The 16,861-nt window shown below is 52.1% G+C and overlaps 1 protein-coding gene across 20 annotated transcripts in view; it reads right to left on the bottom strand.

Moving 5' to 3' along the window:
• The window catches only part of kmt2ca (lysine (K)-specific methyltransferase 2Ca), a 112,704-nt gene that overhangs the window by 38,996 nt on the left and 56,847 nt on the right, over nt 1-16,861 (bottom strand). For 19 of the 20 annotated variants that reach the window (XR_014116918.1, XM_081696326.1, XM_081696325.1 and 16 more), the window contains 10 exons: nt 14,690-14,806; nt 13,736-13,843; nt 13,504-13,608; nt 11,914-12,095; nt 11,077-11,241; nt 10,532-10,641; nt 10,144-10,230; nt 9,766-9,978; nt 2,091-2,219; nt 1-115 (listed from right to left, as the gene is read on the bottom strand). The exon at nt 1-115 is cut by the window's left edge and continues 2 nt beyond it. Coding sequence is in view for 19 of the 20 variants with exons in the window: in XM_081696326.1 (XP_081552452.1) it covers nt 1-115; nt 2,091-2,219; nt 9,766-9,978; nt 10,144-10,230; nt 10,532-10,641; nt 11,077-11,241; nt 11,914-12,095; nt 13,504-13,608; nt 13,736-13,843; nt 14,690-14,806 (1,331 nt within the window). In the remaining variant the exon portion in view is untranslated. The remainder of the gene's footprint in view (nt 116-2,090; nt 2,220-9,765; nt 9,979-10,143; nt 10,231-10,531; nt 10,642-11,076; nt 11,242-11,913; nt 12,096-13,503; nt 13,609-13,735; nt 13,844-14,689; nt 14,807-16,861) is intronic. The other variant, XM_081696313.1, reaches the window with a different exon arrangement.

Raw genomic sequence — 16,861 nt, 5'->3', positions numbered from 1 at the left:
TCTTTCACCATGGGGTTCTCTGCGAGAGATGCAGTGGAGTCCTTCCTGCTAAGGGATCGCTTAGCTTTGCCTTGGCCAGCCTTGCTCCTCTGACGGACCATAAACCCACCAATACCTGTGTAGAGCAAAAGAGATTAAAATAGATTTTTTTTTTTTTTAAATAAACAAACCGACCAACCCAGTACGAGTTGATGAGGAGCAGCAAGCACTCCAAACCGGGTGATGGATGCCGTGTGGGATTAATAATCTGGGACGGTGACAGTGAAATCCTGACATTAATCTCCATTATTCAGGATGACGCATGAGCCACAGGCCTGCGGCAGGGTGATTCATCTCAGCTCTCCGTTACGCTCTCTGATCCAGGAACCATTTCAGGTGAGCCTATTTCAGGCGTGCCAGATCGGCGCCTCCACCGCCCCCCCCCCCAAACCCCGCCGCCGTGCGGTCACACAAACCATGTCCTTGGCCATGGTGGAGACGTGGTCCTGTCTGATTTATGGATGGAGAAATAAAGATAACAGCAGCTCCACCCACGGCACAGAGCTGCCAGCCCTTCAAAATATCAATATGAGAATATATAAGGAACGACAGTCTTGATAGCCACTCAGGGACAGTAAAGAACACTTGCCAAAACTTGTCTAATGACAATTGCTGGCAATAGATTTGACCTTTGGCTGTTCCCTGGGAATGCTGGAAGTCAAATATAAAAAGGCAAAAAACTCCTGATGGAAATATGTCAGCAACTTTTTTTTCTTTATGGTCCTGTTTGACATCCAAATTCTGAAGCATTTATCTTTTTTTTGCCTGATATTCTTTAGTTAACCACTGGTGTGCTCTTCTCTGGCCTCCAACTCCGTTTGCTAAGCTAAATTCACCCGTCGGGTCTTGCATGCCATCAGTAACGTCATGGTCACTGTTTCAAACAGAAATAACGTGGGATCTGCACTGTATGTATCGACTGTACCAAATATGATGGTTCTGTACGAATGACTCAATGAGCAGAGAAAAAAAAAAGATCTAGAAACAGGTATAAGAGGTACTGAAACTGCGGCAGTGTGGTTAGAGGCTGGGGGAGCTGGAGTTTGAGTCAGTCATTTACTGCCACCATAGTAACCATCAACCGGTAAACACTGTGCGTGGTGCACACCTGTGTTGTGCATGTGTGTGTGTGTTAAAACACTTCCATACAGCACAGTGCTGTGGTTGATATAGTCCAGGTGAATACGCCCTCACGTTACAGGCGACATTTTGCATCATAACCTCAGCCACTGTTTGACGTTCATTCCAGAGTGCTGGAATATGGATCCCAAAGGGGAAATATTCCACACTGTTATTACACAGTGGGGGTAAAGAAGGGCAAAAGACTTCAAATCTGTCTGCTTAAATCAGTCGGAGATGTGCATATGTACATCTCAGTGTGTGTTACCAGACGTTAGGCTCCCATCCCTTAGTCTGACACCATATCTCAGTAACATGGTGACAGAGGTCTGTGTGGCCAAAACAAAACAAAACCTTAAAATAAATAAATAAATAAACAAACCGACACCACAGCAGAAACTGTACAGCATCTCATTTTGAAAACAATTTAAGTGCACACATGATAACAGGGGTCCCTCTGGGACAGGAAAATTAGTGCTGCAGTTTTAGTCCCAACTACACGTCAGCACAAGATAGGACAGGCAGCAAGGCACGCCACGTTTAAAAGAGCCGCATCACTGTAGGTGTGGAAAAAATATTAAAAATGTACAATTTAAAAAAAATAATAAAAAATTGCAAAAAGGAGAATAAATTTAGGAGATTATGTTTTCTTGGCTCCGAGCAAAACCTGCCAGCACTAGGAGCAAGGCACTGTGGGATATGCTATTTAAGGGCCAGAGTGTATAGCCACACCATTTCACACTCCAGCGGCGATGTCCTTTCTGCTAAGTGCAGCTCTCCTTCCCTTCGTCTCTCCATTCCTCCCCTAAACACTCGCTCCCTCGCTTTTTCCCTCCCTCTATATGTCTCTTTCCACCCTTCTGTCCATTTTTCTCTTTCCCCCCCACCTTCTCCCTCTTTCTTTTCTTTATTGCTCTCTGCATCTTCCTCACCTGGCCGGTAGGGTTTCCTCTTCCTCTTTTTGATGCTGTCGACGCCCTCCGCTCCCTTCAGGTCCTCGTCGTTGGGCTCTCTGTCAGGACTGGAGTCAGACTTCCCATCACAGTCCATCAGATCAACTTCTGAAACACACACACACACACACACACACACAGATGCATACAACAACACACCGTTTTAGCGGGTTACTATAAAACACGCACAATGTCAAACACAGAACCGTAACTGTTCCGGCACCCCAGCCCTGGTGTCCACAGCGCTGAAGGACTAATCAGTGTTTCTTAACTGCCCTCCTCAAATACCCTTTCACACGATCCAGTTTAACTGTCGACGGAAGCTGTGGCCCGGAGTCCACACGGTTCCACTGCAGGCTGGGGCCGAGGGGTTACGTGCCCTTCTACGCTCAGGGTTTCATGGACCTGACCAGGCCGGGCTCCCAGCACCACGTCAACTGCTGGCGGCAAAACCTCCCTTTCCTTTCCCAGGCAAATTTATTAAATGTCCAGTCCCCCTCAAATCATCTACCCCACCCCACATTCTCTCCCCCTCTCCTCCTCTCCTTCCCTCTCTCCTCTCCCTCCTCCTCTTCTCTCTGCCCTCCCTTTCTCTCTCCTCCTCTCTCCTCTCCTCCACTCCCTCTCTCCTACATTCTCTCCTCGTCTCCCTCTTCTTTCCTTCTCTCTTCCTCCCCTTCCCTCTCTCCTCCCCTTCCTCTCTCCTCCCCTTCCCTCTCTCCCTCTCTCTTCATCCCCTTCCCTCTCTCCTCCTCCTTAATGCCCTCCCTTCCGCGCTCCTCTCTTCCGCTCCCTCTCCTCCTCTCTCCTCCCCTTCCCTCTCCTCCTCCCCTTCCCTCTTCCTCCCCCCTTTCCCTCTTCCTCCCCTTCCCTCTCTCCTCTCCCTCCTTCCTTCTCTCTGCCCTCCCTTTCTCTCTCCTCCTCTCTTCCTCTCCTCCACTCCCTCTCCCACATTCTCTCGTCTCCCTCTCTTCTTTCCTTCTCTCTCTTCCTCCCCTTCCCTCTCCTCCTCTCTCTTCCTCTCCTTCCCTCTCTCCTCCTCCCCTTCCTTCCCTCCTCCTCCTCCCCTTCCCTCTTCCTCCCCCACTTTCCCTCTTCCTCCCCCTCTCTCCTCTCCCTCCTCCCTCTTCTCTCTGCCCTCCCTTTCTCTCTCCTCCTCTCCTCTTCCCCTTCCCTCTCTCCCTCTCCTAGTCTCCCTCTCTCTTTCCTTCCCTCTCTCCTCCTCCCCTTCCCTCTTCCTCCCCTTCCCTCTCCTCCCCTCTCTCCTCTCCCTCCTCCTCTACTCTCTGCCCTCCCTTTCTCTCTCCTCCTCTCTCCTCTCCTCCACTCCCTCTCCCTCATTCTCTCCTCGTCTCCCTCTTCTTTCCTTCTCTCTCTTCCTCCCCTTCCCTCTCCTCCTCTCCTCCTCTCCTTCCCTCTCCCCCCTCCCTTTCTCTCCTCTCCCTCTCCCTCTCCTACATTCTCTCCTCGTCTCCCTCTCTTCTTTCCTTCCCTCTCTCCTCCTCCCCTTCCCTCTTCCTCCCCTTCCCTCTCCTCCCCTCTCTCCTCTCCCTCCTCCTCTACTCTCTGCCCTCCCTTTCTCTCTCCTCCTCTCTCCTCTCCCTCTCCTCTCTCCTACATTCTCTCCTCGTCTCCCTCTCTTCTTTCCTTCCCTCTCCCTCCTCCCCTTCCCTCTCCCTCCCCTCTCTCCTCTCCCTCCTCCTCTACTCTCTGCCCTCCCTTTCTCTCCTCCTCTCTCCTCTCCTCCACTCCCTCTCCCTCTCTCCTACATTCTCTCCTCGTCTCCCTCTTCTTTCCTTCTCTCTCCCTTCCTCCCCTTCCCTCTCCTCCTCTCCTCCTCTCCTTCCCTCTCTCCCCTCCCTTTCTCTCTCCTCCTCTCTCCTCTCCCTCTCCCTCTCCTACATTCTCTCCTCGTCTCCCTCTCTTCTTTCCTTCTCTCTCCCTTCCTCCCCTTCCTCTCTCCTCCTCTCCTTCCCTCTCTCCTCTCCCTCCTCCTCTTCTCTCTCCTCCGCTCCCTCTCCCTCTCTCCTACTTTCTCTCCTCCTCTCCCTCTCTTCTTTCCTTCTCTCTTCCTCCCCTTCCCTCTCTCCTCCTCCCCTTCCGTCTCTCCTCTCCCTCCCTTCTCTTCTCTCTCCTCTGCTCCCTCTCCCTCTCTCCTTCCCTCTCTCCCCTCCCTTTCTCTCTCCTCCTCGCTCCTCTCCCTCTCCCTCATTCTCTCCTCGTCTCCCTCTCTTCTTTCCTTCTCTCTCCCTTCCTCCCCTTCCCTCTCTCCTCCTCTCCTTCCCTCTCTCCTCTCCCTCCTCCTCTTCTCTCTCCTCCGCTCCCTCTCCCTCTCTCCTACTTTCTCTCCTCCTCTCCCTCTCTTCTTTCCTTCTCTCTTCCTCCCCTTCCCTCTCTCCTCCTCCCCTTCCGTCTCTCCTCTCCCTCCTTCTCTTCTCTCTCCTCTGCTCCCTCTCCCTCTCCTACTTTCTCTCCTCCTCTCCCTCTCTTCTTTCCTTCTCTCCTCTCCTCCTCTCCCTCTCTTCTCTCTCCTCTGCTCCCTCTCCCTCTCTCCTACTTTCTCTCCTCCTCTCCCTCTCTTCTTTCCTTCTCTCCTCTCCTCCTCTCCCTCTCTTCTTTCCTTCTCTCCTCTCCTCCCCACTCTCTTCCTCCCCCTTCCCTCTCTCCTCCTCTCTCTTCCTCCCCTTCCTCTCTCCTCCTCTCTCCTCCTCTCCTTCCTCCCCTTCCCTCTCTCCTCCTCCCCTTCCCTCTCTCCTCCCTCCCTTCCTCCCTCCCTCCCTCCTTCCTTCCCTCTCTCTTCCTCCCCTTCCTCTCCTCCTCCCCCTCTCTGCCCTCCCTCCCTTCTCTCCTCCTCTCTCTCCTCCTCTCCCTCTCTTTCTTTCTCTCTCTCCTCCTCCCTCCCTCTCTTCTTTCCTTCTCTCCTCTCCTCCCCACTCTCTTCTCCTCTCTCTTCCTCCCCTTCCCTCTCTCCTCCTCTCCTTCCTCCCCTTCCCTCTCTCCTCCTCCCCTTCCCTCTCTCCTCCTCTCTCTCCTCCCTTCCCTCCCTCCTTCCTTCCCTCTCTCTTCCTCCCCTTCCCTCCCTCCTTCCTTCCCTCTCTCTTCCTCCCCTTCCCTCCCTCCTTCCTTCCCTCTCTCTTCCTCCTCTTCCCTCTCCTCCTCCCCTCTCTCCTCCTCCTCTCTGCCCCTCCCTTTCTCTCCTCCTCTCTTCCACTCCCTCCTCCTCTTTCTTTCTCTCCCCTCCTCCTCTCTGCCCTCCCTTTCTCTCTCCTCCTCTCCTTCCTCCCCTTCCCTCTCCTCCTCCCCTTCCCTCTCTCCTCCTCTCCATCCTCCCCTTCCCTCTCCTCCTCTCCTTCCTCCCCTTCCGTCTCTCCTTCTTTCCCCCTCTTCCTCCCCTTCCCTCTCTTCCTCTCCTTCTCTCTCTCTCCTCCTCCCCTTCTCTCTCCTCCTCCCCCTCTCTCCTCCTCCTCTCTGCCCTCCCTTTCTCTCCTCTTCTCTTCCACTCCCTCCTCCTCTTTCTTTCTCTCCCCTCCTCCTCTCTGCCCTCCCTTTCTCTCTCCTCCTCTCCTTCCCTCTCTCTCCTCCTCCCCTTCTCTCTCTCCTCCGCTCCCTCTCCCCTTTCTCTCCTCCTCTCCCTCTCTCCTCTCCTCCCCTCTCTTCCTCCCCTTCACTCTCCTCCTCTCCTTCCTCCCCTTCCCTCTCCTCCTCTCCTTCCTCCCCTTCCGTCTCTCCTTCTTTCCCCCTCTTCCTCCCCTTCCCCTCTCTTCCTCCTCCTCTCCTTCCCTCTCTCCTCCTCCCCTTCTCTCTCTCCTCCGCTCCCTCTCCCCTACTTTCTCCTCCTCTCCTCCCCTCTCTTCCTCCCCTTCCCTCCCCTCTCTTCCTCCCCTTCCCTCTCCTCCTCTCCTTCCTCCCCTTCTCTCTCTCCTCCGCTCCCTCTCCCCTACTTTCTCCTCCTCTCCTCCCCTCTCTTCCTCCCCTTCCCTCTCCTCCTCTCCTTCCCTCTCCTCCTCTCCTTCCTCCCCTTCCGTCTCTCCTTCTTTCCCCCTCTTCCTCCCCTTCCCTCTCTTCCTCCTCCTCTCCTTCCCTCTCTCTCCTCCTCCTCTCCTTCCCTCTCTCCTCCTCCCCTTCTCTCTCTCCTCCGCTCCTCTCCCCTACTTTCTCCTCCTCTCCTCCCCTCTCTTCCTCCCCTTCCCTCCCCTCTCTTCCTCCCCTTCCTCTCCTCCTCTCCTTCCTCCCCTTCTCTCTCTCCTCCGCTCCCTCTCCCCTACTTTCTCCTCCTCTCCTCCCCTCTCTTCCTCCCTTCCCTCTCCTCCTCTCCTTCCCTCTCCTCCTCTCCTTCCTCCCCTTCCGTCTCTCCTTCTTTCCCCCTCTTCCTCCCCTTCCCTCTCTTCCTCCTCCTCTCCTTCCCTCTCTCTCCTCCTCCCCTTCTCTCTCTCCTCCGCTCCCTCTCCTTCACTCTCCTCCTCTCCCTTCCTCCCCTTCCCTCTCCTCCTCTCCTTCCTCCCCTTCCGTCTCTCCTTCTTTCCCCCTCTTCCTCCCCTTCCCTCTCTCCTTCTTTCCCCTCTTCCTCCCCTTCCCTCTCTTCCTCCTCCTCTCCTTCCCTCTCTCCTCCTCCCCTTCTCTCTCTCCTCCGCTCCCTCTCCCCTACTTTCTCCTCCTCTCCTCCCCTCTCTTCCTCCCCTTCCCTCCCCTCTCTTCCTCCCCTTCCCTCTCCTCCTCTCCTTCCTCCCCTTCTCTCTCTCCTCCGCTCCCTCTCCCCTACTTTCTCCTCCTCTCCTCCCCTCTCTTCCTCCCCTTCCCTCTCCTCCTCTCCTTCCCTCTCCTCCTCTCCTTCCTCCCCTTCCGTCTCTCCTTCTTTCCCCCCTCTTCCTCCCCTTCCCTCTCTTCTCCTCCTCTCCTTCCCTCTCTCCCTCCTCCCCTTCTCTCTCTCCTCCGCTCCCTCTCCTTCACTCTCCTCCTCTCCCTTCCTCCCCTTCCCTCTCCTCCTCTCCTTCCTCCCCTTCCGTCTCTCCTTCTTTCCCCCTCTTCCTCCCCTTCCCTCTCTTCCTCCTCCTCTCCTTCCCTTCTCTCTCTCCTCCGCTCCCTCTCCCCTACTTTCTCTCCTCCTCTCCTCCCCTCTCTTCCTCCCCTTCACTCTCCTCCTCTCCCTTCCTCCCCTTCCCTCTCTCCTCCTCTCCTTCCTCCCCTTCCCTCTCCTCCCTCCCCTTCCGTCTCTCCTTCTTTCCCCCTCTTTCCTCCCCTTCCCTCTCTTCCTCCTCCATACCTTCCCTCTCTCTCCTCCTCCCCTTCTCTCTTCTCCGCTCCCTCTCCCTACTTTCTCTCCTCCTCTCCCTTCCTCCCCTTCCCTCTCCTCCCTCCTTCCTCCCCTTCCGTCTCTCCTTCTTTCCCCTCTTCCTCCCCTTCCCTCTCTCCTTCTTTCCCCCTCTTCCTCCCCTTCCCTCTCTTCCTCCTCCTCTCCTTCCCTCTCTCCTCCTCCCCTTCTCTCTCTCCTCCGCTCCCTCTCCCCTACTTTCTCCTCCTCTCCTCCCTCTCTTCCTCCCCTTCCCTCCCCTCTCTTCCTCCCCTTCCCTCTCCTCCTCTCCTTCCTCCCTTCTCTCTCTCCTCCGCTCCTCTCCCCTACTTTCTCCTCCTCTCCTCCCCTCTCTTCCTCCCCTTCCCTCTCCTCCTCTCCTTCCCTCTCCTCCTCTCCTTCCTCCCCTTCCGTCTCTCCTTCTTTCCCCCTCTTCCTCCCCTTCCCTCTCTTCCTCCTCCTCTCCTTCCCTCTCTCTCCTCCTCCCCTTCTCTCTCTCCTCCGCTCCCTCTCCTTCACTCTCCTCCTCTCCCTTCCTCCCCTTCCCTCTCCTCCTCTCCTTCCTCCCCTTCCGTCTCTCCTTCTTCCCCCTCTTCCTCCCCTTCCCTCTCTTCCTCCTCCTCTCCTTCCCTTCTCTCTCTCCTCCGCTCCCTCTCCCTACTTTCTCTCCTCCTCTCCTCCCCTCTTCCTCCCCTTCACTCTCCTCCTCTCCCTTCCTCCCCTTCCCTCTCTCCTCCTCTCCTTCCTCCCCTTCCCTCTCCTCCCTCCCCTTCCGTCTCTCCTTCTTTCCCCCTCTTCCTCCCCTTCCCTCTCTTCCTCCTCCATACCTTCCCTCTCTCTCCTCCTCCCCTTCTCTCTTCTCCGCTCCCTCTCCCCTACTTTCTCTCCTCCTCTCCCTTCCTCCCCTTCCCTCTCCTCCTCTCCTTCCTCCCCTTCCGTCTCTCCTTCTTTCCCCCTCTTCCTCCCCTCCCCTCTCTTCCTCCCCTTCACTCTCCTCCTCTCCCTTCCTCCCTCCCCTTCCGTCTCTCCTTCTTTCCCCCTCTTCCTCCCCTTCCCTCTCTTCCTCCTCCATACCTTCCCTCTCTCTCCTCCTCCCCTTCTCTCTTCTCCGCTCCCTCTCCCCTACTTTCTCTCCTCCTCTCCTCCCCTCTTCCTCCCCTTCACTCTCCTCCTCTCCCTTCCTCCCCTTCCCTCTCCTCCTCTCCTTCCTCCCCTTCCGTCTCTCCTTCTTTCCCCCTCTTCCTCCCTCCCCTCTCTTCCTCCCCTTCACTCTCCTCCTCTCCCTTCCTCCCCTTCCCTCTCTCCTCCTCCCCTTCCTCCCATCCCCTCTCTTCCTCCCCTTCACTCTCCTCCTCTCCCTTTCCTCCCCTTCCCTCTCTCCTCCTCTCCTTCCTCCCCTTCCCTCTCCTCCTCTCCTTCCTCCCCTTCCATCTCTCCTTCTTTCCCCCTCTTCCTCCCCTTCCCTCTCTTCTCCTCTCCTTCCTCCCCTTCCCTCTCCTCCTCTCCTTCCTTCCCTTCCGTCTCTCCTTCTTTCCCCCTTCCCTCTCTTCCTCTCTCCTCCTCCTCCCCTCTCTCTCCTCCTCCTCTCCTACTTTCTCCTCCTCCTTCTCTCTCCCCCTCTCTCCTCCTCCCCTCTCTTTCCTCCTCCTTTTCTCCTCCTCCTCCTTCTCCTCTCCTTCTCTCTGCTCTCCCTTTCTCTCCCCCTCCTCCTCTCTTTCTCTCTCTCCCCATCCTCTCCCTTTTTCAAATTCACTCCTTTCCCTACTTTCATTTGAATTTGTTCCAGTGTGTGCAGACAGGAGGCAATTTTTTTGTTTAATTATTCATTTTTAACCTCCATCTTCAGGTACTGTGTTACATTTACTGCATCACTGTTGCTGTGTCTTTGTGGCCATTTGTTTTCAGAAACAAAACAAATTTTCTTTATAAATTCTCTTTCTTTATAAATCACTAACAGTACTGAGCAGCAGTGAGGTGCCGCTGAAGTATGTCAGAGTGGCTTATATTACTGAACGCACAGTTGTAGTGATTATGAAATCTGAAATCCAATTATTCAGAAGTAAGCTCTTGTGAGGTTATTTCATTAGACTGCATAAGCGCCACGAGCACATGGACACTGCAGAATGCCGAAATGAACATATGCAAAATCACACTGTGAGGGCAGAACTGCAGTAGTGCACACCCACTCATATATACACCCACAGGATATGCCCAGACACACATTTATAGACCGACACAGACATACACAAGTACACAGATCACTGCTCATCAACCTGTGCCTTCCTCAAAGGAGAGCTCTCTCTCTCACCCACACACACACACACACACACACACACACACACACACACACACACACACACAGCATACCTCTGCTATCGTCCATATCCCCTTCGCGAGACAGCTCACACTGTGGTTCTGAAGGAGTCTGTAACACAGCTACACTGTTCTGGTTGATGATTTTGAGCTTGAGTTTGGGTTTGTGTCTCCGGCGCCGGACCGAGGGCACAGACAGGCTCTGCAGCTGACACAGGCCTGACTCGGTCAGACACACACCATCCTGCGTGTATGTCTTCTGGAAGTCTGAGAGGAAGATGCCCAACATATCAGCTCACACATCCCATAATCACACAACACTTGCGCTACTGCGAATGTCTCTCGAGAATGGCGACTAGGCAATGCAAAAGCTACGATTACATGTACGTGATCCCTAAAGACGACAGGCAGAAGTTGTCCATTTTTATTTACCATGTTCCTTTATTTTAGATACAATCTGAGCCATTATCGTGGGGTCGCTGCTGGGATCACATAGATTTACACCTACGCCAGCTGGGCCTGAACACAGGAAACACCAACAAACAAACAAAAACAATAGGACCATCGTCACACCATTTTGTGGATCACAACAGCAGGGACCAAAAAAGCACATGGAGCTTCCAACTTAATCTATCCAACCTAACCAGTGATGCAGCGTTCTAGTTGTAGATTATGCTTGGATTAGACTGTTTATATTGACATTAGCCAGGTATACAACCACATCGCAGTTAAAACACATTTATGTCTGTTCCCCATGGTCAGCTCTGCACGACACTATTTTAGACATCAGGAGGTACATTTCTACACAGGGCTCTCCTACCGTGTGTGGGCAGAGTGATCATTTTGCACATGGTGCAGTCAAAGCCATCGTCTGCTGCGTTCTCTGCTTCCTCTTCTGAGTTCAGACCCTGGCAGGATGCATGCAGCCACCTACAAACCATAGGAAACTTGAGCCAAACTCAGAGCTCACCAATGATGCCAAAACATCCAAACATAATTACATTGGTCATTTTAGCGCCAGGCCACCTGCCCAAGTCAACAAGGTGTAATCATGAACACAGTAGGGATGAAACTCAGATTCGCGGAGAACCACTGCTCTTGCGATCAATTGTTTTGCCTGCTCCAACGCGCCTGATCCAGCTTGCCAACGTTGAGGTGATAATTATTATGTCAGAACCTTTCCGGATCAGAACCTGACAAACCTGCTGCAAACATGTATGCCTACACATGAACTGTCCAAGTGTAATCTCCCCTCCCTCAGAGAGATTCAACACTGTCCCTTCCACTCTTAAACTGCCTGCTTCCCCAGATGTGTGCCCCACCCCCACGCCAAGAAGGCACCTTGCACTCGGAGGGACTGCCCACCTGTCACACTGCCGGCACTGAAGGATCAGCTCCTCCTCCCTGTAGCTACGGGCACAGATTGGGCACACTGCCAAGCTGGCACACGGACCGCACTGCGTGTAGTTGTTCTGCCAATCGCAGCGCAGGCCGGGGGACGTGGTTCCACACTGAATGCACGAGACACACCTTTGGGGGGAGCGTGAGAAGAAAAATAAATAAATAAATCGTGTGATTATAGGATCCCTCTCTCACAAACACACACACACAAAAACATTGTATTACTATCCATATGGGCTATTTCCACTGACGTTTCTATTACAGTAGCTAAAGAATGATGCATCTACACCTAATCCTATCCATAATATCTTATTTTGTCTTCCTTAGTCTGTCAACTAAAATCATATTTCTTCGTAGACATGAGCTGAATGTACTAAAAACATTTCACAGTTTTTTTTTTTTTTTAAGGTCTTCACATACCCCTGCATATGCACATAGCACACAAACACTGTACACTGGTCTATGGCACTACAGCCAGCCCCGTTTGAGTCTGAACACGGACACTAAACAATGCTCACCAGAACACACAGGTGGCACAATGTCAAGTGTGCTGAACCTAAAAATAAACAGTGATATACGGTCACTTTCCAGCAGAATCTCAGCCAGCCTGCGTCACACGGCACTGTAAACGCGGCTCTGTTTGCCTGGGGATTATGTCTGACATTACACTGAACATGAGGGAAACCCTGGCATATCTGCTGAGAAAACAGCTCAAATCCTAACAGCTAAGACACTGCTAAAGAAGTAGAAATTCAAAGCAAAAAAGACAGATCACACACACACACACACACACACACTTACCATTTGCATTTCCAGCTACCCTTGGGCACATTCTGTAAGGGTGGATCCAGGCAGTAGGTGTGGTAGCTGATATCACAGTCGTCACACAGTAGCAAGCGCCCAGGGTCACTGGCCTGCCCACACGCCTCACACACCGTGCACTCCAAACAACGCCAGCCTTTACTCAACACCACCTTAGTGATCTGCAACACACACACACACACACACACACAAAACACATGCATGCAATTTTAAGCCCACACGCACGCACAAACACAAGAACACACAGTATAAGAGGTCAAATGTTAAGTAAAGGTTAAAAGGTCAGAGCAAAATCTAATCTGGGAAGACCACAGGTTTCCTGCTATTTTCAGATCAAGAGATGCATGCAGGGAGAAATCTATCAACCATTCACCTACCCCCTCTCTCACACACACAATCAATTCAAAAGCACACACCAACTAACAAATCCACACCAATGAGCTGATACATTTGTCCTCGCCAGCAACAGCTGGTTATCCAAGCAAAGCTTTTCTTTAGGGGGAAAGAGGACTCTCTCTCACTCCTTCAGCTGGAAATGGCTTGATTCAAAATAAAAACTTGTTTATTTGCTTCTTATCCAATAAAATGAAATACTCAAAAATAACGAGGTCAATACAGGACACCGTTTCTGAGAAGGCGGCTTCCTTTCACAGCCCAGTGTAATTAAGAGCCTTCCTTAACCTGCCCGAGCACCACAGGGTCATCAACAGCGCGGTCGCACGCCCCGCTGATGCATTGGGCCCCACCTGCACCAATGCGGCATAATGTAACTCACATTACAGGCGATAACGAGCGCTCAACCCAGGCAGGTTGGAGCGTCCCAGCAGGGGGTTAAGAGGATGTATGGAGGGTCACGACCAGGACAGCTCTGCCACGCTGAGTGTGTGACAGCAGCAGACTGTGATGGGTCAGCACCAGGGGGCAGAGAGGGAGGGGGACATCAGGGCACGTAGCAAAAGCTAGCGCGGAGGGGCGTTTTTAGACCTACATAAGGAGCGAGAGAAGCAGCGGTCAGTGTTCTAGTACCATCCCCAGGGCATGTGGGACATCGGGGTGAAAAAACAGGGCAACAGTGTTCCCACGAGCACAGCAGGGGCTCGCACTAATGAGGGATAACGGACCAATCTCTGTGGCCGCTCTAATCAATCACAGTCCGCTAGATGCCACAGCGGTTGCCAAACACACAGAGGCTTCAACAATGCAAACACCAGCGTGAAGTGTTAGATAACAGACACTTTAACGCCATTATTATGAGGAAAAGTAAGCGATAGATCAAAAATGACCATCTTGACACTATGAGGGGATAGAGATCTCTGCTGGGGGATCAGCCTTGCCGGAAAAGGGCCTGTGGCGGTTAAGGTATGCCACTTAATACTCGTTTTCCACCTTATCCCAAATCCGCTGTGGGCCCGAGAACTCGCACGGAGCACCCAGTCAGCCGTCTCCCAGACCGTCGCCAGGCTCCGTCCCCTGGCGGGGTGGAGGTGGGTGCCGTGCACGGGACTTGTGGGTAAGAGGGGCTTTTATGGGCTGCAGGGGCTAAGTGTTGGTAGTGGAGGAGGCTCTTACCTTAATGTTGACACAGAAAGGATGGTAGCACTGCCCACACTGGGAGCAAGGCAAGAGCCTTCCCTCAGTGCCCTGACCAAAACTCCCACACACCACACACATGTCCTGCAGAGAGGAGACAGACAGACAGACAGACAGAGAAAGGCTGGCTGTTTAACCACTTAATACAGAGATACTAAAAGCTACCCCGTGAAACACACACACACCTACACCCACCCACACAAACACACACCTGTTTGAGGGTGAAGGTGTCAGAACTGGAGAACAAGACCACCGTGTTATGCATGGTGTTCTCCTCTTCCTCCCTCACCACATAGGGCGTCTCCACAAAGCTGCTCACCTGTGGACAGATACACACCGGTTACAATCACCCACCGACGGCTATAAACACCCTCACGACCCGTCCATGTTGAGCCAAGGTCTCATTTCACGGTGTACAGTGTCACTGCACCAGATTCTTCCATTACAATTCAAACAGAACTTAATTCCTAAATAACCTTTTGTGCAGCTAATCAAAGTGCCTGCCTACAGCCAATCAAAACCCTCAATCATCATTGGGCCTGGTCTTTCCCTGGCGAAACAGTGCAGACTGCATCTTACAACCCAGTTCAAGCTAGCGTAGGTTGTCGATATGCCATGATCAGCTTAAGAAACACGCCGGCAGCATTAGGTAACGCATTCTCCACGCGTAAGCAAGACTCCACATGCGTCTTCGGTTGCAGTCTTACTTAACAGCTACGCGGTATATTGGATTCCAATAAGGGTCGACCTGGCGGGATATTCTCGCTGTCAAGGTGTGTGTGCACATGCTTCACCACAGTTTACACAGCAGGGCAAAGCGCTAGGGCGTCAATACCAGAAATCTGCAAAGTGTAAAAATAAATAAATAAATAAATAAATAAACAAACAACCCTATTTGATCACACAACTTGGCAAGGAGAAATGAGGTCGCTGCCTCATGGCCGCTCCCACCCGGAAAACCGAGTTTTCCCGCTGGGGAGAAATGTCAGCATTTGCTTCTTTGAAAGAGGAAAAAAGCAAGAGAACATTTCAGCAGAGCTCTGATGGTGTAATCTTTGCTCAAGCTGAGTGGTTTGCTCCAGGTTTAATGCCAGCACTACGCTACACTGAGCATACAGCTCTATTATTCATGCATGCAGAGAGGGAGGTGGTGGAGAGTCTTTACCCCCGGGGTCAGCAGCAGGCTGTTGTCCGTCTTCAGTCTGGAGCGACCCCGACCCCCTCTGCCAGACATGTTGGCCCCGCGGGGACGCCTCCTTCCGGGAAAGCCAGAGCCACGGCCCTGCAATTCAGGAAGGAAGGAGGAGAAAGAAAAAAGAGGGAGAACAGAGATAGAGAGAGCGAGTTCCTCACTCAGTGATTCCAAATACATGGCTAAGCCTGGTGGCTTTTTAACAGTGCTAGCTAGTGATCAAAAAACTAAACGCTCAAGGGGCGGGATTAGCCAAATGAAGTGCAGCTAACTTCATACACGACTTTGTGTGCCAAAAAAAAAAAATTAAAAAATCAGAAAAGGAGACAAACATTTGTTTACAACAATAAACCCAAAATGCACCCTGTCTTTAATGACCAAAAACCCCACCCTTCTCATCAAAGGCTCCAACAGCCCAAAGCAAGGAGCCACCCAAAGTTTACTGATGGACCCGATAGCTGTCCATGCAGATTGCCTACGCTAAAACTCGGGGGAAATGCAGCTAACACAACCCTCCATCACATGACTGCACAGCCCTGACCCTGACATCTCTCACAAGAAACCCAGCAACGGTGATGGACAGGCACAAAAAAATGAATACATTAATACATAAATATAAATATATTGACAGGAACAACAAGCTCCATATAACCTAATAAAGACTGGCATTACACTGAGGTTGTTGAATAACAATGATTGTATTCATTGTATTGGAAATAATTGTATTCATTGCATTGGAGGACCACCGTGTGCTAAAAGGGGTGTGTGTGTGTGTGTGTGTGTGTGTGTGTGTGTGTATGAAGTCTAAGCTGCTGTATTTCAGCCTCCCTGAGCAGAACGGCAGCCTGGGTCTCAGTTCACGTTACAGCTGCTGTTACTGCCAGCGAGGCCGCCCTATATCCGAAGGCGTCACGTTCCGTTCGCCGCAAAGCCGAACTCCGGCTATGGCCCGAATCCTACTTCCTCCCGGATAATTGCCCGATTCCCACCCGAGCCACAGCGCTTGAGACAGGAGATGTCAGCTCCGTTTAGAGAGACGGCCCGAAAAGGTGTTGCTCCATTCTCATCGTGTGCCGTCTGCAGCTAATTTGTGCAAAAATGAATTTTGAGGGAAAGTGTGAGGATTACTGAGGCGTGCAATCCTGCTGTGAAACTCTCCACTGCTCTGCACACGTGTGTACACGCTCAAATTCAAAGAGTCATGCCACTATGCGAGAGAGAAGCGGCATAGGTCGAGGCCGGCTGTCGTGCACATGAACGGGTGATCCAGGTTTGGAGTGCTAACGGGAGCAGATTACAGTAACGGCCTGGGAGAGTGCGACAGATCAGCCCCTCTGCACTCGCACGGCACCATCAGGGCACATGAGGCACACATGAGAATAAAATTCATCCGAACACCTAAGAGCAGAAATACCGAAGGGCACAGCCACAGTTCAGATAAGATCACTCTATACGCAAGTTTGAAGTCTGTGACTTCGTCTCTGTCAATGCCAAGCAGACCTTGACAACTGAACATGTATTAATCAAATTAGCCCTTGCAATTATTTCATTGTGAGAAGCCAGTGATTAACACACTGCTGTGGCATCCATGTTTAAATCAGCAGCCTGCTTCAGGAGCTTTCTGACAAATGCTGTGTGCACTGTGAGTGAACTGGCCAATCACATTCAAATGCCACACACTTCAAGTGTGCCCCACGAAATTACAGGTTATTATAGGTATTCATGTAGTCCGATGACTCAGATATATTTTGCTTTGCACTTTGAGGCCGTGTGCATAACTACGAACTCAGTGACTCTGTATCAAAACATACTCACTAAACAGTTAATAGCTGCCAACGCAGTAGCACTTAATTATTGCAATTATCATATTTTGACAATATTTAAATCGGTACAATTAAAACAAATTTGCAACAAGGCCACAGTAAAAATTTCGCTAGATGCCAAAACTAACCAGTGCCATCACCACAAGAAAACACATCCAATGACATTCCAGTAGAGCCTCAGTTCACAGACTTATCCCAAACTACAGCTCTGATCTCATTAACAGTGCCCTTTAATGACTGATGACATCATGACTGATAACACAATCACTCAAGTGATACAATCAGGAATGTATCCTGTGGTCTGAGTGTATGCTAAGGAGCT

Source organism: Electrophorus electricus, chromosome 14, assembly GCF_041902795.1.
Source record: "Electrophorus electricus isolate QZ-2024a chromosome 14, ASM4190279v1, whole genome shotgun sequence".
NCBI classification, from domain to species: domain Eukaryota; kingdom Metazoa; phylum Chordata; class Actinopteri; order Gymnotiformes; family Gymnotidae; genus Electrophorus; species Electrophorus electricus.
The sequence above is the reverse complement of the archived record's forward strand: the minus strand, read 5'-3'. Positions and strand labels throughout refer to the sequence as shown.